General features: G+C 37.9%; 1 protein-coding gene across 5 annotated transcripts in view; it reads left to right on the top strand.

Moving 5' to 3' along the window:
* DCLK2 (doublecortin like kinase 2) overlaps window positions 1-20,304 on the top strand; it is a 94,751-nt gene that overhangs the window by 63,573 nt on the left and 10,874 nt on the right. For all 5 annotated transcript variants that reach the window (XR_012775616.1, XR_012775617.1, XM_075500927.1 and 2 more), the window contains 7 exons: window positions 2,274-2,346; window positions 3,321-3,429; window positions 9,531-9,588; window positions 13,346-13,465; window positions 15,239-15,385; window positions 17,669-17,802; window positions 19,083-19,160. Coding sequence is in view for 3 of the 5 variants with exons in the window: in XM_075500927.1 (XP_075357042.1) it covers window positions 2,274-2,346; window positions 3,321-3,429; window positions 9,531-9,588; window positions 13,346-13,465; window positions 15,239-15,385; window positions 17,669-17,802; window positions 19,083-19,160 (719 nt within the window). In the remaining 2 variants the exon portion in view is untranslated. The remainder of the gene's footprint in view (window positions 1-2,273; window positions 2,347-3,320; window positions 3,430-9,530; window positions 9,589-13,345; window positions 13,466-15,238; window positions 15,386-17,668; window positions 17,803-19,082; window positions 19,161-20,304) is intronic.

Below are 20,304 nucleotides of genomic sequence, written 5' to 3'. Positions count from 1 at the left end.
CACTTTATTCTGTGTCCCTTATTGTCAAATTCCTACCTCCTCCCCACCTTTTCTGGCTAGTCAAGCACCTCACAGACATCTTAAGAGTTTATTTCTACTGTGCGCTGACATAGTAGTGAAAGACTAGACTGATTTTGCTGCTGAGGAACTGAGACACAGACCTGCAGCACCCAAATTACAGGCAATCTCTGTTGTAGAGTTTGCCTCATGTCTAGAGCCATGAGGCAAATTAGTGGCAGAGCTAAGATTAAACCTGCCGTTTCAGATTCTGATCTAGCACCTCAGCCACAACAGCAGTATTAGATTTTTTTCCTTTTTGTATTCCTTTTAGCTTTTTTTCCTGTTGCTGTTTGCTTCCTTCTTGTAAATACTGCGGTAAGAAGCAATGTGCCCAGTCATGCTCTGACCTGATTACAAAGATGAAGGGAGTTGGAAATGTGGGCTAGGTATTCCCATTTATTTTCACTCACTGAAAATCCATAATAGATTATTAATATTTTTGGCTGATGACTTATACTTTGCAGTGACCTGTTCTGTTATCTCTGCTTCATGTTTGAAGAAAATGTGACTGACTGGTTAAGAGACTGACTCGTGATTTTGCACAAATGTCATTTAACCCAAATGTCCTTGTTCCTGATCCTTGTTAAATAAATTGGTAACTCGGAAAGACAGCGGCATTAACATAGCCTGGTTTTTAGTTATTAGCAAGGAGCAGAGTAGCAGCTGACTGGTTGCTGTTTGATGCTAATTCTATGCCAAATGCTAGAAAACATCATTGTTTTAGAGGCTCTGCAAAATTAAGTTGTACAGCTTCTAGTTACTGTACCTTTAGCTGATTTGGCAGCTCAGCTGACACTAGAAACTTAAGCATTCATTAGCGTTTCATGAGCCTTTCGACAATATCCCTATCTGTCAGTTCAGTTCTTTCACTGACAATAGTCTTAATGATTTAAAATATTCAGCAGTGTAACCAGACAATGTCAGCTAAAACGGAAAATGCTGCATTTGCATTCCTGGTGTCATGCAAAGCCATTTCAACAGACACTGAGCTTAAGGCAGAGAAGCATTTTAATCCTTTATGTGGTGAGTGGTGAGAACTACTATAGTAGCCCATGAAGAAAACAAGATACGGAACTTCACAGAACAGCAAGAAATGTTACGTAAAGGAGGGGGAATGATCTAAAATGTATTTTAATTTCATACAGCGTCCCTATATTAACTGTAATGGGAGAGCTTATAAAATAGTGGTGCATAGAACACATCCAGTACATTTTACTATTTATGGCATTCATTCCTATGCCTCCACCCCTTTTTAAAATAAAAATTGATTGTTGTGTATGTCCCTGGGCAGTATGACAGGATGACTTTAAGTAGAATTGTGAAGATTCAGATTGGATACTAATTAAGTTGTTAGTGCAGCAAAAGTAGTTTTCTTGAGCCTTCATCCTTCAAAATCATTGATACTTGTTTTTTACACAGTGTCACGGTTACTGAAACTGGATCTATGTCTGGGTGCATATCAGACATCTAACTTGAAATGCTTGTAGATGTCATAAATCTTCACATCCATAATAACCTAAAACATAGACTGCTAGATTACCAAGCAAATCTGACTATCGTAGATGTACCCGGCCACCTATGCCAAAATTCTGTTCTTTAAATGAAAACTAGTAGGGCCATGCAAGCATTTCTACATTACCTTCCTAGCATGCTTCAGTGCTAATCTAAAGAGAGCATATATTGACAGAGTTCAGTTAGGAAAACCTCAGACAGTGCCACCTATGAAGAGATGTGTTAGACTACAGCATGAGAGCACATGCTTACTGCACTGGCCACTGAATAGTTGTCTGGAGATGGCTGTCTCTGGCTTACGTGAAAATGTACGCAGCGTGTATTGTAATGATCTTGTTGTGTAGAATGAGGAGGGAAGGTTGCCTCCACACACACCAGCTCTATCGTGGTTAGATGGAACTTGGTGCAGCTGGAGGGAATTTTCTTTGCTGTTTACTGAAATCTGTTCAACTACTTACCTAAATAGAAATATCAGGGCTGAATCTTAAGTTGGTGCAAGTGCCAATGATGTATTATAATGATGATGATGAACTGTGAGCAAGCAAGAATAAAAATAAGATGGGAGTAGAAAAGTAAAGTGACTCTGTATAGGTGTTTTTAGGTTTGTTTTTTTTTTTTTTTAACTTTGCTGTTTTTTTGTCTGGCTCCTCCTTGTGATTACTTTACCATCATAAATAATAAGCTCTTATGTACTTCCATAGATCCCTCCACATGGCGGATCTTCTTCCAATGTGAACGGTGTACCTGAATCACTCCATTGCCAGAGTCCCGAAGGTAGGACACCAATAATTGATAACAGTCCTTGCAAAAATTTTGTTGTAGGTGACAGTTGGTTTAGCACTTTCAGATGATTCCTGATTAGTCCAAATCATTTTTTGTTCTGAGATGTCTGATACCTTCTCGACGACCTTATCTTGGAAGAATTGTTACTGCATTTTCTACATTGAGGCAGTAAAGCTAGGAAATAAATTTTGTTCTTTTTTTTGTCAAGTGTTAGCATATTAGTGGACCCTGCTCTTCAGTAGTCGCTGTTAGGAATTTGAGTGATTTTGAACATGACCTGCAGAGTATCACCAGAAATGTGTTTGTGGCTGGACTGAAAGTTGAGCCCTCCTCAAAACAGCACATTGTGCTTCAGGTAGAACCACTAGCCCATCAACTGACCTTAGCTAAACTTAACCTTTCACTCCTTATCTCTTTAAAGCAATGTTATTTTTTTATTATTTTTAAATTTCATTTTAGAGTCAAATTTTTTTTAATTTAAAAGTACTGAAATAAGCAGCTATCAAACTTATTTGCATTTTGGATGCAAGTTCCCTTTCAGCAGCAGCTAAGGGAACTTGAAGGAATTCAGCAGATAAAACTTTTTGTTCTTTTACATGCATTGTAGATGAATCTTATTTGCATTTTTGTTTTGAGTATGCAAAAAGATACTTCAAAAAAAGTATTTTGAGTTCAGAAAATATTTAGACTAAGGACTTCTAACTGCGTTCATTACTTTTAGAATATGTCCACACAAAACCATAGCAATATTTGTGTGTTAAAAGGTCAAACAAGTCTGATTAGTCTTATCTTGTTCTTTCTTATGTTTGAGAGAAAAACAAGAGAATAAGCTGTGAAGAAAACAGCTTACTTTTAAGTTTTGTTTTGCATTTGTGACTGTTCTGTATTGTGGAACCTATTGGGGATATATTACATCCTGCTGACACTTCTCTTCAGCTTGCATTATTGACCTTGCTTTTTTGCAGGTGTGAATGGAAACAAGTGCTCAGGGTCACCTACCATTCTTGAGAAGTATAAAGTGGGGAAGGTGATTGGTGATGGCAATTTTGCTGTTGTAAAGGAGTGCGTAGAACGGTGAGCAAGGAAACTGTTCAGTACTGCTGTTTTATTTTACGGGATAAATTATGCGTTAGCATAATTTTATAGCAAATGTGATGAGATGAAAGCAAAGAGCAGTTGCAAAGATATTTCTACACTTCCGGAGAACTAAGCATGGCAAAACACACAGAGCTTCCTATGTATTATTCCAGCAAAGGGATATGAGAGCAGCAGAGGAACATGGCTTTTTATTCGAAAAACTAAAGGAGGTATCACCTTCTAATGGAGGCTCTTAAGGAAACCCCACAGATCTTCAAGAAATCCCCTCACACAACAGACTGTTGTGCATGGCAGGAATTTGTACATGGCATCTAACATTCTTTGAGAGACCCCCCCTTCTGCCTCAGCAATTCCGCTGCTATAGTATCCCTACTGCCTGCTGCTTAAATGATTTTTCACAGCTTTCAGTATACTTGTGGGCAAGGTATTCTTAAAGGCATGCAGTTGGTGGCTATTAGCCTGTGCTACCGACTCCCTTGTGCTTGCCTCTTCTGTGAGGTAGTGCGATGAGTAGCCAGAGACTTTTCAAATCAACCCTTCAGGATTCCAGACTCTGAAATATTCTTGTGCCTGATTTCCCATGGGATAGACAGGATACCTTTACAGACCTGTGCTGTGTTACTGCTCTTCCTCTGCAAGCTTTGTGTCACACTTTGCTGCTAATGCAAACATAACAGATGATTTGACTGTCACTTTCTCAGTGTATTTTTTAGAACCACCTTCTGCTATCTTCATCAGTCTGAGAGTTATGTCAGCTTCTTAAATATTATGAGGAATCTCCAACTTGTATGCAAATACTGGGCAAATTCAGCAAATATCTGTAAAAACCATAAAAGTTACAGAAACAGTTTCTATTATTTGATCCTCATCTGCTGGTTTTACTTAAATGAAAAGAAAGATAATTATGAATGGAAACATCTCATTCCAGTCTTAGCTTTCATAGATGCATAGATAGATACTTTTGCTGAGTCATCCAAATGGGCCAAAAGGGTTGGGTATTGAGGCTGAACCTGGGGCCTCCTCTACTGAAAAATAGGTGAATGGATCTTAAAGTCCATAAGTTTCTGCAGCCATTATTGCTTTTTCTCAAGAGAATTGTTTCTTCATACTGTATCTGGATTATTTCTCTCTATTACTGAGAATAATATTGGCAGGCAGTATGTAACACAATGTCTAATACACCCTTCTGGTTTATAGCAGCAAATGACAATTGTTATTTTTAATACTTTTTTTGAGAAAGTGATGTACAAGCATGCAAGGTTTATAGTGTAAGGAATAAAGACTGAGGTGGCAGCTCCTAGAGATACTAGCCGAGTACAGTGCTGATAAAGAAAAAAATGGCTACATGTGATCTGAATATGCTACAATTACTGCTCAAAAAAAGTTCCTGTTGCATGTGCAGGTTTAAGATAATGCTTCTCATCAGTGTTAACATCTAGACTCCAAGGTCTTGGGTTTTTTTTCTTTTTGAACAGTTTCTACCAACAAACTCTGGTTCCTGACAAGCATTACCACATCAGTGTGTAATCATGTCCCTACTGCTTTAAACATTGCAGGTCTGTTACAAAAACTGTGAGAAGGCAATATAGCCAGCTGAGTTGCAACTGGATTTCTGTACATTTCATTTTGCAAGAAGCTACATGAGAAGTTTGAGTGAAACTGAATAGAATACAATATTTCAGTTGGAAGGGACCTACAACAATCATCTAGTCCAACTGCCTGACCACTTCAGGGCTGACGAAAAGTTAAAGCATGTTATTAAGGGCATTGTCCAAATGCCTCTTAAACACTGACAGGCTTGGAGCATTGACCACCTCTCTAGGAAGCCTGTTCCAGTGTCTGACCACCCTCTCAGTAAAGAAATGTTTCCTAATGTCCAGTCTAAACCTCCCCTGGCACAGCTTTGAACCATTCCCACATGTCCTATCACTGGATACCAGGGAGAAGAGGTCAGCACCTCCATCTCCACTTCCCCTCCTCAGGAGGCTGTAGAGAGCAATGAGGTTGCCCCTCAGCCTCCTTTTCTCCAAACTAGACAAGCCCAAAGTCCTTAGCCGCTCCTCATAGGACATTCCTCCCAGCCCTTTCACCAGCTTTATTGCCCTCCTCTGGATGCATTCAAGGACCTTCACAACCTTCTTAAATTGTGGGGCCCAGAACTGCACACAGCACTCAAGGTGAGGCCGCACCAACGCTGAATACAGCGGGATAATCACCTCTTTTGACGGGCTGGTTATGCTGTGTTTGATGCACCCCAGGATGCAGTTTGCCCTCTTGGCTGCCAGGGCACACTGCTGACTCCTATTGAGCCTGCTGCCGACCAGCACCCCCAGATCCCTTTCTGCAGGGCTGCCCTCCAGCCACTCCTCTCCCAGTTTATACTTGTGCCCGGCATTACTCTGTCCTGGGTGCAGAACTTGGCATTTCGTCTTGTTAAATTTAATCCCATTAACCATAGCCCAATGCTCCAATCTATCTAGATCCCTCTGCAAGGTCTCTTGTCCCTCAAGAGAGTCAACAGCACCTCCCAGTTTGGTATCATCAGTAACCTTGCTAATGGTGCATTCAACTCCTGCATCCAGATTGTTGATACATACAGTGAACAGGACTGGCCCTAGAATTGAATCCTGAGGAACACCACTGGTGACTGGTTGCCAGCCAGATGTAGCCCCATTCACTACAACCCTTTGAGCTCTGCCCTTCAGCCAGTTCTTCACCCAGCGCACCATGAAGCCGCTCATCCCACGTCCATCCAAGTTGGACAACTTGTCCAGAAGAATGCTGTGAGGGACAGTATCAAACGCCTTACTAAAATCCAGAAAAACTACATCCACTGCCTTCCCGTCATCCACTACGCGGGTGACCTTATCATAGAAGGATACCAAATTAATTAAACAGGACCTTTCCTTTGTGAACCCATGTTGACTATGCCTGATGATTGCATTATTCTTTAAATATCTTTCAATAGTACTCAGTATAATCTTCTCCAGGAACTGAGGTTAACTAACAGGTCTGTAGTTCCCTGGGTCTTCCCTCACACAATTTTTGTAAACTGGAATAACGTTGGCTAGCTTCCAGTCAGCAGGGACCTCCTTCAGTACTCTGGAGTGAATCTCATCAGGCCCCGTGGACTTGTGAACATTCATCTGATACAGCTGGTCCCTTACAATTTCAATGTCCACAAATGGAAAGTCACTGTTCCCACCCTTGTAGTCCTATGACTCAGGGCATCGAGCAGCCCAAGGTCTATCAGTATTATTGAAGACTGAGGAAAAAAACACATTGATCTCTATGACCGATCTCTACTAATACCGATCTCCCAGCCAGGATGTACTAGATCTCTACTATCAATCTCCACTACAACATCTCCTTTGTTTTCCGTCCCCCTAATCCTCACCCAGAGGCTCTCAACCACATCATCACTAACTGTAAGGGCTGTACAATCGAACCTATCCCTTACGTATAGTGCGACACCTCCACCTCACCTGCCCTGCCTATCCCTCCTGAACAGCCTGTAGCCCTCCATCCCAGCACTCCAATCATGGGTCTCATCCACCAAGTCCCACTAATACCAATGATACCTCTGAGAGCTGACCAACGCTTCCAATTTATCCTGTTTGTTTCTCATGCTGTATGCATTGGTGTACAAGCATTTCAGATACGCTCCTGAGCCCTCCATGCTCCCAGGAGCAGTGTAAATGTTCCCACTAGCATTGCCACCCTCAGGCGATGCCATGCCAACCCTTGGCTCACCTGCTGCAAACCTGTTGGTATCCCCTTCCCCCATTGATTCTAGTTTAAAGCTCTCTCGATCAGCCCTGCCAGCTTACACCCAAAGATGCGTTTTCCCCATCAGGACAGGTGGATCCCATCAGGCCCCAGCATACCTTATCTCTTGAAGGCTCTTCCATGGTTTAAAAACCCGAAGTTTTGGTGCAGGCACCAAATGAGTGATGCTTCACAGTGTTTTCCCATGCACCCTGAAACTGGCCGCACATCCTTTTGTTATCTATAGAGTGAACAACATTCATGAAAGATAGCAGGTTAAAAGTATAAGATAACATAACTTACTATTTTGAGGAATATTGACTGCGTGTTTTGGAAATCACTTAAGTTCCACTGAAAATGGGACAAGGGCTGCTAAGTCACTTGGGTTTCAAAACATCATATGTGCTTTTTGGAATGAGGGGACTGGACTAGAAAAACAACCTTCCAATTATTAAAAAAAAAAGGGGGCAAAATTAAACTTAAAAATCTAGTTTTGTATGTGATCCAATCTTTATATTTAGTGAAGCATTATTAAATGAATTTTATACAAGATAAACATACAATAATAGTTGCTAATAATAACAACGAGAGAGGAAATGCCAACTATAAATGCTTGTCTTTTAATTCCTATTAATTATTATACTTCATTTCTACTGGCGTTGTGCTTAGAAGCCTTAGTTGTGGAGGCAGGATGCTATTATACTAGCTGTTCTACAAAAAGAATAAGATGGTCTCTTTTGTAAAGGGTGCCTATATGTCTGTATATAAAGACATGAGTCAACAGATGGACACTGACAGCTAGACAGAGGAATACCAGAAACCTGTCAGACAATACTGGTGTATGATAGGCAGTGGTATTGGCACACAAATTATGTGGATGATATCCAGGGTTTTTTCTTTAGGTGCTATAGTAAAGGACATTTGCAAGAGGGATTTGAAGTTGGTTGATGAATTGGCTTTGTGAATGTTAACTCCTCTTTCTACACAGCGTAAGTGCTGAAGGTTTACTAAGTGGGTTTTGCTGATCAATTGTTTGCAGGCTTTCATATAATGCACTTAATTTAGTATAACGCATAAATTGTGATTCTGAATTACACACTGTATTCATAGTAGATTTTACATCAGGTGTCTAATATAAGAGGATGGCATTTCACAGATACCATTTCGATAACACTTCTATCTAAAGACCAGATCAGGTTGTAACTATGACAACCTCACAGATACAGCTGCACTTTCAGGGCAAAGATTCTCTACTGCATTTTTTCAATAATGGATAAATTGAATGTGAGACATTAATTCAGTTCCTTTTTTTGTAAGGTACTAATATTGACTAGTTGTATCTAATGCCAAAAGTATAGTGAAAATTAACCTGGAAGTTTATAAACATGCCTGACTAGCTTTTGTAACTGTCTCCAGTGTTTTTTTCCATACATGCTAGTGGTGTTCTGATGCACACTGGAGCCTGTAGGTACTGACACAACACAGAATAGTAGCAACAGGGTCTTATGGCATTTTCTTGTGATTTTTGATTCATCCGTCATTAGTATAAGTAATGTCTTCTTTGTTTTAAAAAAAAAACTCATTTGTGTTGCTTTTTTCCTCTCATTTTCTCCCCTTCTGGAGAAATGGAGAAGATTTTTATCGCTTAAAGGGACGAAAGGCAAACAAGGCATACTTTCTCTGAGAATATTTACTGAAAACAGTAATCTTCTTTACTTTGTATATAACCACCCTCTTAAATGTCATGGGACTTTAGATGACTGCTATAGAATTACATAGAATGCTTAAAAAATAAAGAATGAATTAAATACAAAAAGTCAAAAATAGTGCCTAATAAATTCTGCAGGATTTTAGACTAGTCTGTAATGAACTATGGGGTTTTAGCTCTGGTGAATCCCATTGAATTTTCCCACTAGGGTATCTACCTTTCTTCTGCTCACTTACACATAAATGTGTATGATTTTATCTTTAAAGCCTACCAGTTGAACAAAGCTAAGTGGAAGGCTCAAGACAAATTTTGCATGTCATATTAAAGAAGTGACAGAGAGTTGTGCCATGTCACAGAAGAATGAATTGCAGCTGGAGCCTGGGATTAATACACAAAGTGAGCTAGGTTGTGGTAGTCAGGGAAACAGCAGGCGTAAATGCTGCTGAGAAAACAAAAAACAAAATCAAGTCAGTTCTGTGAATTTTCTGTCAGCAGTCTCCATGGGTAAAGGCATTCTGTTACGACGATGTATATTCTTGCAGATAATGCCACAATTTGTTGACCAGTTTCTAATTAATGTTTCTCATATTTTTCTCGCTAGATCCACAGGAAAGGAGTTTGCACTGAAGATCATAGACAAGGCTAAATGCTGTGGAAAGGTAGCGTACAACAATTTGCATGTATAAGAAAAATAGCAGAAACAGCACTAGCAGCTGCTCATTAGTCATAAATGGTGGGTGTGTTTGGGTTTTCTAACTATTTTCAGAATATCTGTTTAACAGGATGATAAAGTATCCAAGAAGCAAATAATAAAAGTAGTGAGCGTTAGTCTACTAGATAATAGAGTAAAAACCAAACAAACTGCCATCTATTTTATTGGACTAACAAGGAAAATGCTAATATGTGTCCAAAATGAAATCAGAAGAGAAATGGCCAAAATACATTAGAAAGACTTTGATCTGTAAAATACGAGAGAGGAAATTTGCAGCTATATGTGTATTTATATAATTACCATCCCTCTCTGCCTTGTACATGCTCCTTTTATATGCAGAACATGGATTTGGAGAGAAATTGTCGCAACCATTTCTTTCTGTTTATGTAGTTTCACCATCCTGTATAAGAAAGATCTCTTAACAACAGAGTTCCTTAAACTTTCTTTTTAATTCAAGCTCAAAAAAAACCAAGTCCAAAATTGTCTCTCCAGCAGGACAGCATGTTACATAATTGAAACTTCTGAGAGTGTCACAGACCTCTCTTCACCTTCCTGCCAAGTATAGAGATTTTTAAAAAGGAAGAAAAAAACCCCAACCTACAGCCAAGAATGTCTGTGTCTGTATATATGTTGGAATAGATAACAACAAATAAAATACTTCTATTTTCACTGCTTTGCAATACCTTAAAAACAAAGTGCTCTTGAGGAACTTGTGAATCAAATGGATCATAGTTTAGTGTTAGCTAAACGAACACTGAGGGGACAGTATTAATTAGCAATTAAATTCTCGATTGAAGTCTCTCTGAGAGCAGGAAATATGCCATTCTCTCAAGGGTGAATGAAAAGATGGACTTTTTGATGCAAACACCTTATTTTTTTATGTAAATGATTGCACTGAAATGATTCTGGAGGTAACTTTGCAACCAAGTCAAGGTTTTAATTCAAACATAGCCTAGCCTTTTTGTCAATTACATAGAGTAACTGCTCTGAAGTGTTCAGAGCTCCAAATGCTGAATGTGACCTTGTAGGAAGACGTAGCAAGTCTGTATAACGTTGTATGGTAATGAGCTGTATATTACTGTACACTAATGCATTACCTGTTGTGATGACTTGCTTTAAGTAGAGGTCCCTAAACAGAAATGTTTAATGCAGATTTAAAATTGTGTATTAGGTGCTAGGAGATGAGTGTTCCTGCCTCCCCATCACTTTATCTCATATTCTCTAGGTTTATTTAAGGGAAAATTTGGAAAGGAATCTTAAAAAGGTATAACCACAAGAAAAAGTGCTGGAATTGCCTTTTTGAGATTAAAATGTTGCCATTTCTTCAGCTGTGGGAAGGGTGACACAGTGTGTTTCACTGCAAAAAGTGGAAACTTTTGGGTGATGTGTACAGCTTGCAACTTTAGGTGTTTTTTATTACTTGTCTGAGTCAGCTGCTTAGGTATCATAAATTGGAATGGTCCAGAGACAAACAATCCATTTTATACAGCAGAGTTTAGACATATTTTCTATTTATTGTTCTCACTGCTTTAAAACAAACAAATAATTAAAAAAAAATCAACCCCATGGATGCATACTTGCCTGTTTTGAAAGGACCTGTGTCTGCATAGCTACATACAGATGTATGTGTACAAGCAGAGGACTGTTGTTAGGAAGATGTTTATACAGTGGCAGAACTGTCCAGGAAGAATTCCAACAAAATAATTAAATTTTGATATACAGCATAGTCCTTCCTCACTCCATTTCACGTAAGCCCTGCCATCCAACATAAGCCCTGCCTTAAAAACACCCATCTGGCCCAAATATGCATGACTTGTATGTTTCTCACTGCTCTCTAGCAGTTTATCTTGGATGTCCTAAAACTTGAATACTTGACTAATGTATTTTCTGCAAGCAGCTTAAATGTTAATTATACAGTAATTTTCTGTAAATAAATCATATTAATGTAGACTGAGATCTATATTGCACTATCCAGGAGAACATTATAACAAGTTTGAGAATTTTGGTTTTTTTACATGACAAAATACAGCAAAAACAGTGGGGTGGTTGAAAATAACTAACTACATACTAGTCAGCATTTTGAGGACAGGAATTAACACAGTAGCTCAACAACATTTTGGAGCCTTTTTAAAAAAATATTGTTTATTTTAAATAAGCATTACTTACGCCTGAGCTTTATTTAAAGCAATTAACAACTTAGTCAAGTGAAACAAAGAAAGCTATTGTGCCTTAGTCATAATTAATGGATGTAGTCTATTTAATGTTATCTGTTCTTTAGGTAAAAAAAAGCTATAATAAAAATCTAGTTTTTGCTTGGACTCTTAATGCTAGTTTTGAATTTACAGGCTTCCATCCATGAGGCTTAGTATGCTGTGGCTGTTCACTTTTGTCTGTTGATGAGATTCAGCATTGTGTGTAACAAAATTGCTTCATGTTTGTTTGTTTGTTTTCTCTCCAGAGCACTTTGCTTGGAGCAGACATATGTTTGTTCAGAATGACAATTGATGCTCTTTCAAACTGAATTTCAAAGGTGTGACTGTTTAACCCATATATGCCGCACCATACTCTCACGAAATGAGATGCACACATGGCATGTGGTTTCTGAGTTATGTAGCCACATAAAGCTTTGGCAAAAACACAATGCATCCATAAAAACCCCTGGAAATAGAAGGTGAAGTAGCATAAGATCTTCAATCACTGCCTGTGCACAGTGGATCACATCTACTTCTAGTGCTCTGCTCACAAATGCATGAAGTGCATGCTACTAATCAATACATGAAACATGAATAAGTTCCAAGTCCAGTGAGATGATTTGTTATCTGCCAAAGTGTAAGGAAACTAGTGTTTTATGCAGGCATTGTTACTTATTTTGCAGTGAACCTAAATACAATATCTGTTTTCCAATATTTATAAAGGAAAATGCAAATCATTCTTCACATGAAAGGGGCATGTAATTTTCTTCGCTCTTCAGTGTTAACTAAGTGCTAAGATGTTCTAGAAAACATAACATTCTGAAACAAATTTGTTCTTGAAACCCATTACTTCCTCAGAAGTATAGGGAAGGGGAAATTAAACTCAGTCTGTGTGCTGTTAAGCTGTTGGAGCCACAACGACTTAACTGAGCTATTACATATTTTGCAGATTGTAAATCTGAACATACATATAAAATGAACTGAAATCCATAACCAAAGCAGTTATGATGTTTTTCCTGTATATAATCCACAACTTTTTAAAAAAATAAAGTCCTTGAAAATAAATCCTAGGTAATCTGTCCTTGAGTAACCTACACTAAATGAGAGATGAAGGCTGGAGAGGATCAAGAACATGTTAACTATTGATGAGGGGTGGCAGGTTACAATGATCCTTTTCGGGGCTAGGGGGATCTAAACTTAATTTCACCTCATAATACTCACATAAGAATATAATCTGCACTTCCTGAATTGCTGTCATGTTCTGAGGTCTTTTTTCAGAGATATCCCATTGGTTATGTGTGTGAAATACAGTATTTTAAATTAAATTTGGTCAATGATGAAGTACAGTTGGGCTAAAATACAAGTTAAAATCCAGCATCTGATAATAACCCTCTACTGTATAAATTAAACAGCAAAAAGGATGCTCACTGATCAAGTGGTCACTGGTCAAAGGAAAGTGTATTGGCAATTTCATGTCTGTTCAGATAAACTTCCGTCCTTTTTTCTGAACAGGAACACCTGATTGAAAATGAAGTGTCTATTCTGCGTCAAGTGAAGCATCCAAATATCATTATGCTTATCGAGGAAATGGACACCCCAACAGAACTCTATCTGGTGATGGAGCTGGTCAAGGTAAGACTAAGGAGACTTTTTTTTTTTTTTTTTTTTTTTTTTTTAATTCTCTGTGTTGGTGTGAAATCTGAGAAGTATCTAGGAACATTAAGATCTTGGGAGACATAAAAAATCAGGTAAGATTTCAGTGGCAACCTGCATTTTTAATCATGCAAATACTCTTGTCAATCAGTTATATTAATGGAATTTATGCCTCTTCAGTTGTAATTAAACTATTTACACGGATTTGAGGTAATTTTGCAACATATGTGTGCAGTCTGGAGAGAACTGGATAGTGGTTTTTAGATCATGTTTAGAATATGCGGGAGTAATAGTGATACGGATTTACCAACAGAACACCTGCATTTTTTTCACTAATATATTTAATAATTTGCTTTAAAGAAACGAACTCTCTCTAATAAATTTATCTTAGTAGACAATAGATACAATGACTAGTTTAAACTCAAGTGATTATGGTCCAGCAAAATTAAAACTCAAAAAATCTCACCTGTTTTGCTTATATCAAACATTCACTCACCTTATTTCCAATTCACTAGAGAATAGATGCTGCTTTCATACATGCACAGAGAAAACAAAAATCTTCATTTTGCTGTCACCTTGTGAACCAAATACAGAAGTTGCATCAAGTTTTAGTCATGCACTCTCTTGTATGTGTTCTGTACATACACAACAACACTGCACATCAGCTTGATTGGCACGTCAGATACAAATAATGTATATCATCACCTTTTATTTCTGTCTGAAACATTGTTAGATTCAAGTACCCTCTAGAATGGTTGCCAGCCTGGGAAGCCTCTAAAGAAAGTTTGTTAGTTGTTGAATTCATAATTTCTGTAGCCTACCCGTTTCTCTTCCTTTCTAGAAGTTATTTTTATATCGTAAAGGCTTTTTTGGGTTTAAGACAGTATTTTTTTTATATATTTTAATACACCACCATCTTGGCCTGTATTTCCTGAATTGCTGCTTCTCTTCCACGTGTACTGAAATGCTTGGAATGCCACCCACAACTCACAGATCACTCCTACAGATGTATCCAGGGTAACCATCATAGAGACACCCACATAAAATTTGTTGCAATGACTGGGAATGCTGCATCAGTAACTCGCTCACATGTTGTTATGTATTCCAAGAGGAATAGGGCATCCATAATCAGAGACTGCACAACTGGCACATTAAGAAGTCACCTGTAGGTTCTGCACTTTGGTGTATCATAGAATCATTTAGGTTGGAAAAGATCAGGCTTATGTTGCTTGTCCTCTTCAGCTATATTTATTTGATATTTCTGCAATATCTACAGAAATTGCAATTTGCAGTTCATTACAATTGCCGAATATTTGTTATGTTAGGCTTTTTATTATTGGGCTGATTTATATTACTTCAGGCTTTACTCAAAATCAGGGCTGTTTTTTGCTATGTAAAGGTATTATATTGATAAGATGATGAAAAGGGGAACTGTATGCCTGTACCTGTAGGTAGTATAAATGAGGGATCAAAGGTAGGGAGATCAATAGAATGAGATCAAGACAGAGAAGAGCTGTGATTTGCACAAGCTCAGACACCAGAAACCTGAAGTACAGTTGAGAATTTAATGTAGATGACCTAAGTCCCAGTCTAGTATCTTGGTGACAAGACCATCTTTCTGCAAAATAATTTTTTTACTGTTTAACAGGCATTTGAACGTGCCTTTTGTAAAGAAAGATTTTATGTGGCTCTTTAATTAAATATTATAATCTTAATTATTTTTCATGTAGTGATCTATTTCCATTACTTTAGGGAGGAGATCTATTCGATGCTATCACTTCTTCTACAAAATATACAGAGCGAGATGGGAGTGCAATGGTCTACAATCTAGCCAGTGCACTCAAATACCTTCATGGTCTCAACATTGTGCACAGAGACATCAAGCCAGAAAATCTCCTGGTATGTCCTATTTATTTTCTAATCTTTTCTCTTACTTTGTTCTCATTAATGCAAATGCTTGTACATAAATGTCAAGGAGCTGAGCAGAGAACAGCAGGAATATTAATTTAGAATAAGTATGTATGAAATAAATCTTCTGCCATGAAATAGCAATCACCATAACCCAAGTGAGCTGTGCTCAAACCTGTCCTTAGATGTATCTTTATTTACATTTTGATTGGCTGCCATTTGGATAAGCAGGAGTATTGTCTCACAAAACAATGAATTTTAAAGCTATGTTGATGAATTATTTATTATAGTTTGCAAGTGGGAGAAAAGGTGGGCTGAGTGCCATTTCTTTGAACGATCATATGGTTATCTCAAGCAATTTTTTTTTTTTTCTTTTTCTTTCACTGTCATAGTAGGAACATCTTTCTGATGATTTACCAATATTCTAGCCATGAATTAACTCTGTACATACATTTATTTTGTTTTAAGGGACTGACTACTTTTGTTTTCAGCAGAGACATAAAATAACTGTGTTGACAAGAATTACCATGAAGTCTACTTTGGGAACTGCTTAGACTATAGTTCACAGAATGGGAACAGCGTGCTATCTTGCTTATACACAGAGGTTATACTTACGTATTACATATTGGGTATTAGATATTACGTGTCATGCACTGAACAAACAGGGCCATAATCTGGTCTGCTTGAGCCACTGTCATCAGGAATGCTAGTAGCTTTCATCAACACTTGGTAGGCATTTCTTAAAGCCTTCTGTGGTGTTTGTCAATCCTGTTTAATGAGGTTGCATCTAGAGTAGGAGTCATGCTTATCCCAGACCAGATTTTGAACTATTACAAGGATAGGGCTATAGGCTGAAAATATTTTCCAATTAATAGGCAGTTCTTTCCCAACTAATTCCACTGACAGTGTTTAGCAATTTAAATAAGCCCTCAAATAAATTAGATTGTTTAGCAAAAGGAAGGGAGGGGGAGCTTCTCCTGGAAAACGTAGTCACAGCAACATGGCACTTAAGAGGAAGAAAATGAAGGTGAAAGTCTCACTTATTATCAGTGCATCTTCAAACACAGCCAATCCAAAGAAATTTTAAGCTCTTATTAGTGATTGAATCAGTTATAAATAGGCACAAATGTCCTTTCTGCCTAGAAAGCCTAAAGAGATCACTCAACAGATGCAAATCTTATTCACTGTGATTGACAGTGGCAGAATGTTAAGATAACGTTCTGGTATTGAATGTAAATGCAAATAATTCCCATCAGTTGCTACCTATAATTGCAAGTAGTTAGTTCTTTTGCACAGGGTCATCCAGCTGTCTGAATTACATTCTCTTTACTAGTCGTGCATTTAAAAATACAAACTCTAAGAGTAATAGCAGACATGAAGGTTTTACATCAAGGAGAACAAGTGTTTCCATTAATGATATGAATTACACAGGGGAATGAAGGAAGGTATTGCTGCCTTAGCAGTATTCAGTTGTTTGAGGAAACCAAATAAATTCAGCCATTCTGGAGATTCTGGTGTCCTGCATTCTAGAAACTAGATTCTAGTGAAATCATGTTAACATAAACGTTTTACTTTAAGAACAAAACCAAGATTAATTTATTAGGGATGTTTCCTTTGCTGTTGGTCTGGTTTGATTTACTCTTGCTATCACTGTCGTATAACACTTTTCTTTCTATTAAAATTTAGCTTCTTTCATCAACAAAATGTGCTAGATTCTTTATGGGGCTTTTGGTAAGATGCACTTGGGTCTGCACAGAAGCCTAAACACTTCTCAGTCAGCTTTCTCACTCCTGTACTGCACTTGCCTAGATGAAGCTTAGGGAATACATTTGCCTATGAAGTATCCAGTATGCTAACTGACTAGATTTATGCTAAGTTAGCGACAGATGTTAAACAAATCTGATTGTAGCTGCCAATCCCATTTTAAAGTCTAGGTCCCAATCAAATGGAAGTATAGTATTATATTTTTCTTAATATATTTAAAACTTCTTAGCATTCTAGGATTGGGTTTTCTCCCCCCCCCCCCTCTAGTTGCTTGAGGCTATATCATGGTCTGGCCTACATAGTTCGAGCAGACAGCTCGAACACTAGCTCCAGCTGCACTGTGGCAGTCAATAGTCATACCATTTTTCTCTTCTTTCCCTACAGACCTGTGGAAGTTACCTCTTTTTCCTATCTTCTCAGTGTGATGGTTATTATTTTCCAAACAAATTAAAGGATTTAAAAAACGCAGATGTTCTCCTCCTCATTCTGTTTTTATTTTGCTGATTCTAGGTATGTGAATATCCAGATGGAACCAAGTCTTTGAAGCTAGGAGACTTTGGACTGGCGACTGTGGTTGAAGGACCTTTATATACCGTCTGTGGTACACCCACATATGTGGCTCCAGAAATCATTGCAGAGACAGGGTGAGGATGACTGACTAAGACATAGGTCTTGTAACCAGTTATTTTTGGCAGGTAGCTCCTAACTGTTGTAAGAACTAGAATGCTCTAATAGGATGGTCCTCCTTTTTTTTTTATAACCAAACCACCTATGAGAAAGCAGGTATAATTCAGTTCCTCAAAGAGGCCAGTCTCCTTGCTCACCCTGCTCCCAGAATTCACCTTTGCCTCCTTACCATCTCCCTAGGACCAGCGCTGGTGCAGTGGAGTTTATTGGTTTGTGTTCCCTGCCTCACCTCACTGTTCAGAGCAGCTGAACAGGGAAAAACAGATAAGCAAAACACAGTGTTCATGTTAGAAACAGAATAATTTATGTTGGAAGAGACTCCGGAGGTCATCTAGTCTAAACCTGTTCTCAGAGCAGGTCTAATTAGATCATGTTGATTCAAGTGACCTTGTTTGGGTGACACATGCTATTTGGTAACTGTCGGTTTACACAACCAACCTCATTTTTCTATATTTAACAGGTAAATACAAAATAATTTTGTAAAATGGTAGAATTTCACAAGTTGTCTTTCCTTTTAGACCTGTTAGACTTCCATTCCATCCTATGACTCTTGCCATAGCTGTGACCATTCTGAATTTGGTCTTCCTAATGGAGGGAGGTTAGTTGTATTGTTTCAAGCATTGTTCAGGGCAATTGTCATTTGAGAAATATTTCACAGCTGCAGTGAGCTCAAATGTCAAAGGGCACTTCACCTGAATGTTTTAGATTTTGACAAACAGAATCTATTGGATAGAAAAGAATAGGATAAAAGACCTCTTTTTGACCTCTAGTGTTTTAATTTCTGTGCTTTAAAAGAAAAGTGTGATTCTTTTTCCCTGTGTTACTCAAGAGACTGGAGAATTGGTATCTTTCTTGTTGCTTAGCAACACATGATAACCTTAGAGATAGTTATTCCAATATGGGGACTGAGAAAGCACATCCTTGTCTTTTATCATTAGTGATTCTGGATTGGGAAACCTTGATACTGAATTGAATCCGAGTATATTCAGAAGACCCTGGAGAGCCTTGAGGCTTATGAAAAAAAAAAAAATCAATGAAAAATGATGTTATCATGGTTTCTTAAAGACTGTGAAGGATGCTAAGTAAAATGATGCTTAGGTACAAAATACATTTCCACATCATCAGCAAGTAACTTAGAACAGATTCTGAATATATATTCATGTAAATGTAATCAATTGTTTGATTGGAATGACTTTTTTTTTAATCCAGCACAAGTAACACAGTGTTGTTTTCTCAGATATGGCTTAAAGGTGGATATTTGGGCTGCAGGTGTGATCACATACATACTGTTATGTGGATTTCCACCTTTTCGCAGGTGAGTGTCCCTGTATGTCAAAGGGAGAAATAGTAGTGAACCAAGTTCTTTCTGAGCAAGTCTTACCTATCTCACTGAAGAAGGCACCCTGGGGAAAAAAAAAGGATTAGATTGACACCATTTCTTTACCTTTTTGTTCTTTTTTAAAATTGTTTTCACTTGTCCCTTTTCTCAGGTTTTGGGATCAATTTTATTTACTTATTTTTCTAAGGGAGCAACTGGTTTAGTGCTGTGTGCAGAGATGTGGTGGTGTGGGGGCATAATGTATTTTCCTTTTGTCTGCTATGTGTATCCCAGTTCAATGAACGTGTATACTTTGCCCTCTAGTGTTTCTGTTTGGACACGGCAGCTTACTGGTTTGTAGTGTTGAGGATGAAGGTTAATGGTAAACTGAGGTGAGGGGAAGAATTTGCTTATGTTGCATTTTTAACCTTGTTAATCTTTTTGATAAATGTCATATGAGCGATGGAGTTTACAAACTTGCTACTCAATGTCACAATATGTATGAGTTCTACTAAAAATCAAATGGGTATGCTTTGTGCCTCAGCAATTTTTTTTGCCAGGGAATGAGAAGGAATTAGCACATTTGAATAGGACTTCTCCTCTTAAGTTATTTGTGCACAGTCTGTTTGTCCATTTTTACAGCAAAATACTTAGTTTTTAACTAAAAATCACCAGACTGAATAAGAATATTTTGCAAAGAATACAATTTAAACAATTGTCAATGGAAAAATTATCATTTAGTTTAGGTATTTGTTTTTTGCATCTGGTTAGTTCATGTTTAAAACTGAAAACATGTTTTGAAAGCTATATTACACAAACAAATGGCAATTGCTTTGAATAGAGTTTGGAGGTTGGGCATGGAGAATGTCCATACCATGCTATTAGAATCAGGTCTTAACCAAGGTTAATAAATATTTATTGCAAAACCAGCCCAAGAGGTAAATTGTTCATTACAGTAATAGGTTGGGTGGATGTTCACAGTGGCTAGGGCCAACAAACAGAGGTTAAAAACCAAAAAAACCTGCTGCCATTCATCCCTGAATATTCCTGAGACCATGTTTTTGATACAAAAGTGCTTATCCTTTCAATATCAGTAGCCTGCCAATACTCAATAAACTAAATTTATCATGTGTTTTCCATA

This window comes from Mycteria americana, chromosome 4, assembly GCF_035582795.1.
Source record: "Mycteria americana isolate JAX WOST 10 ecotype Jacksonville Zoo and Gardens chromosome 4, USCA_MyAme_1.0, whole genome shotgun sequence".
Lineage (NCBI taxonomy): Eukaryota > Metazoa > Chordata > Aves > Ciconiiformes > Ciconiidae > Mycteria > Mycteria americana.
Note: the sequence above shows the minus strand (reverse complement) of the source record. Positions and strands in the feature narration are given on the sequence as shown.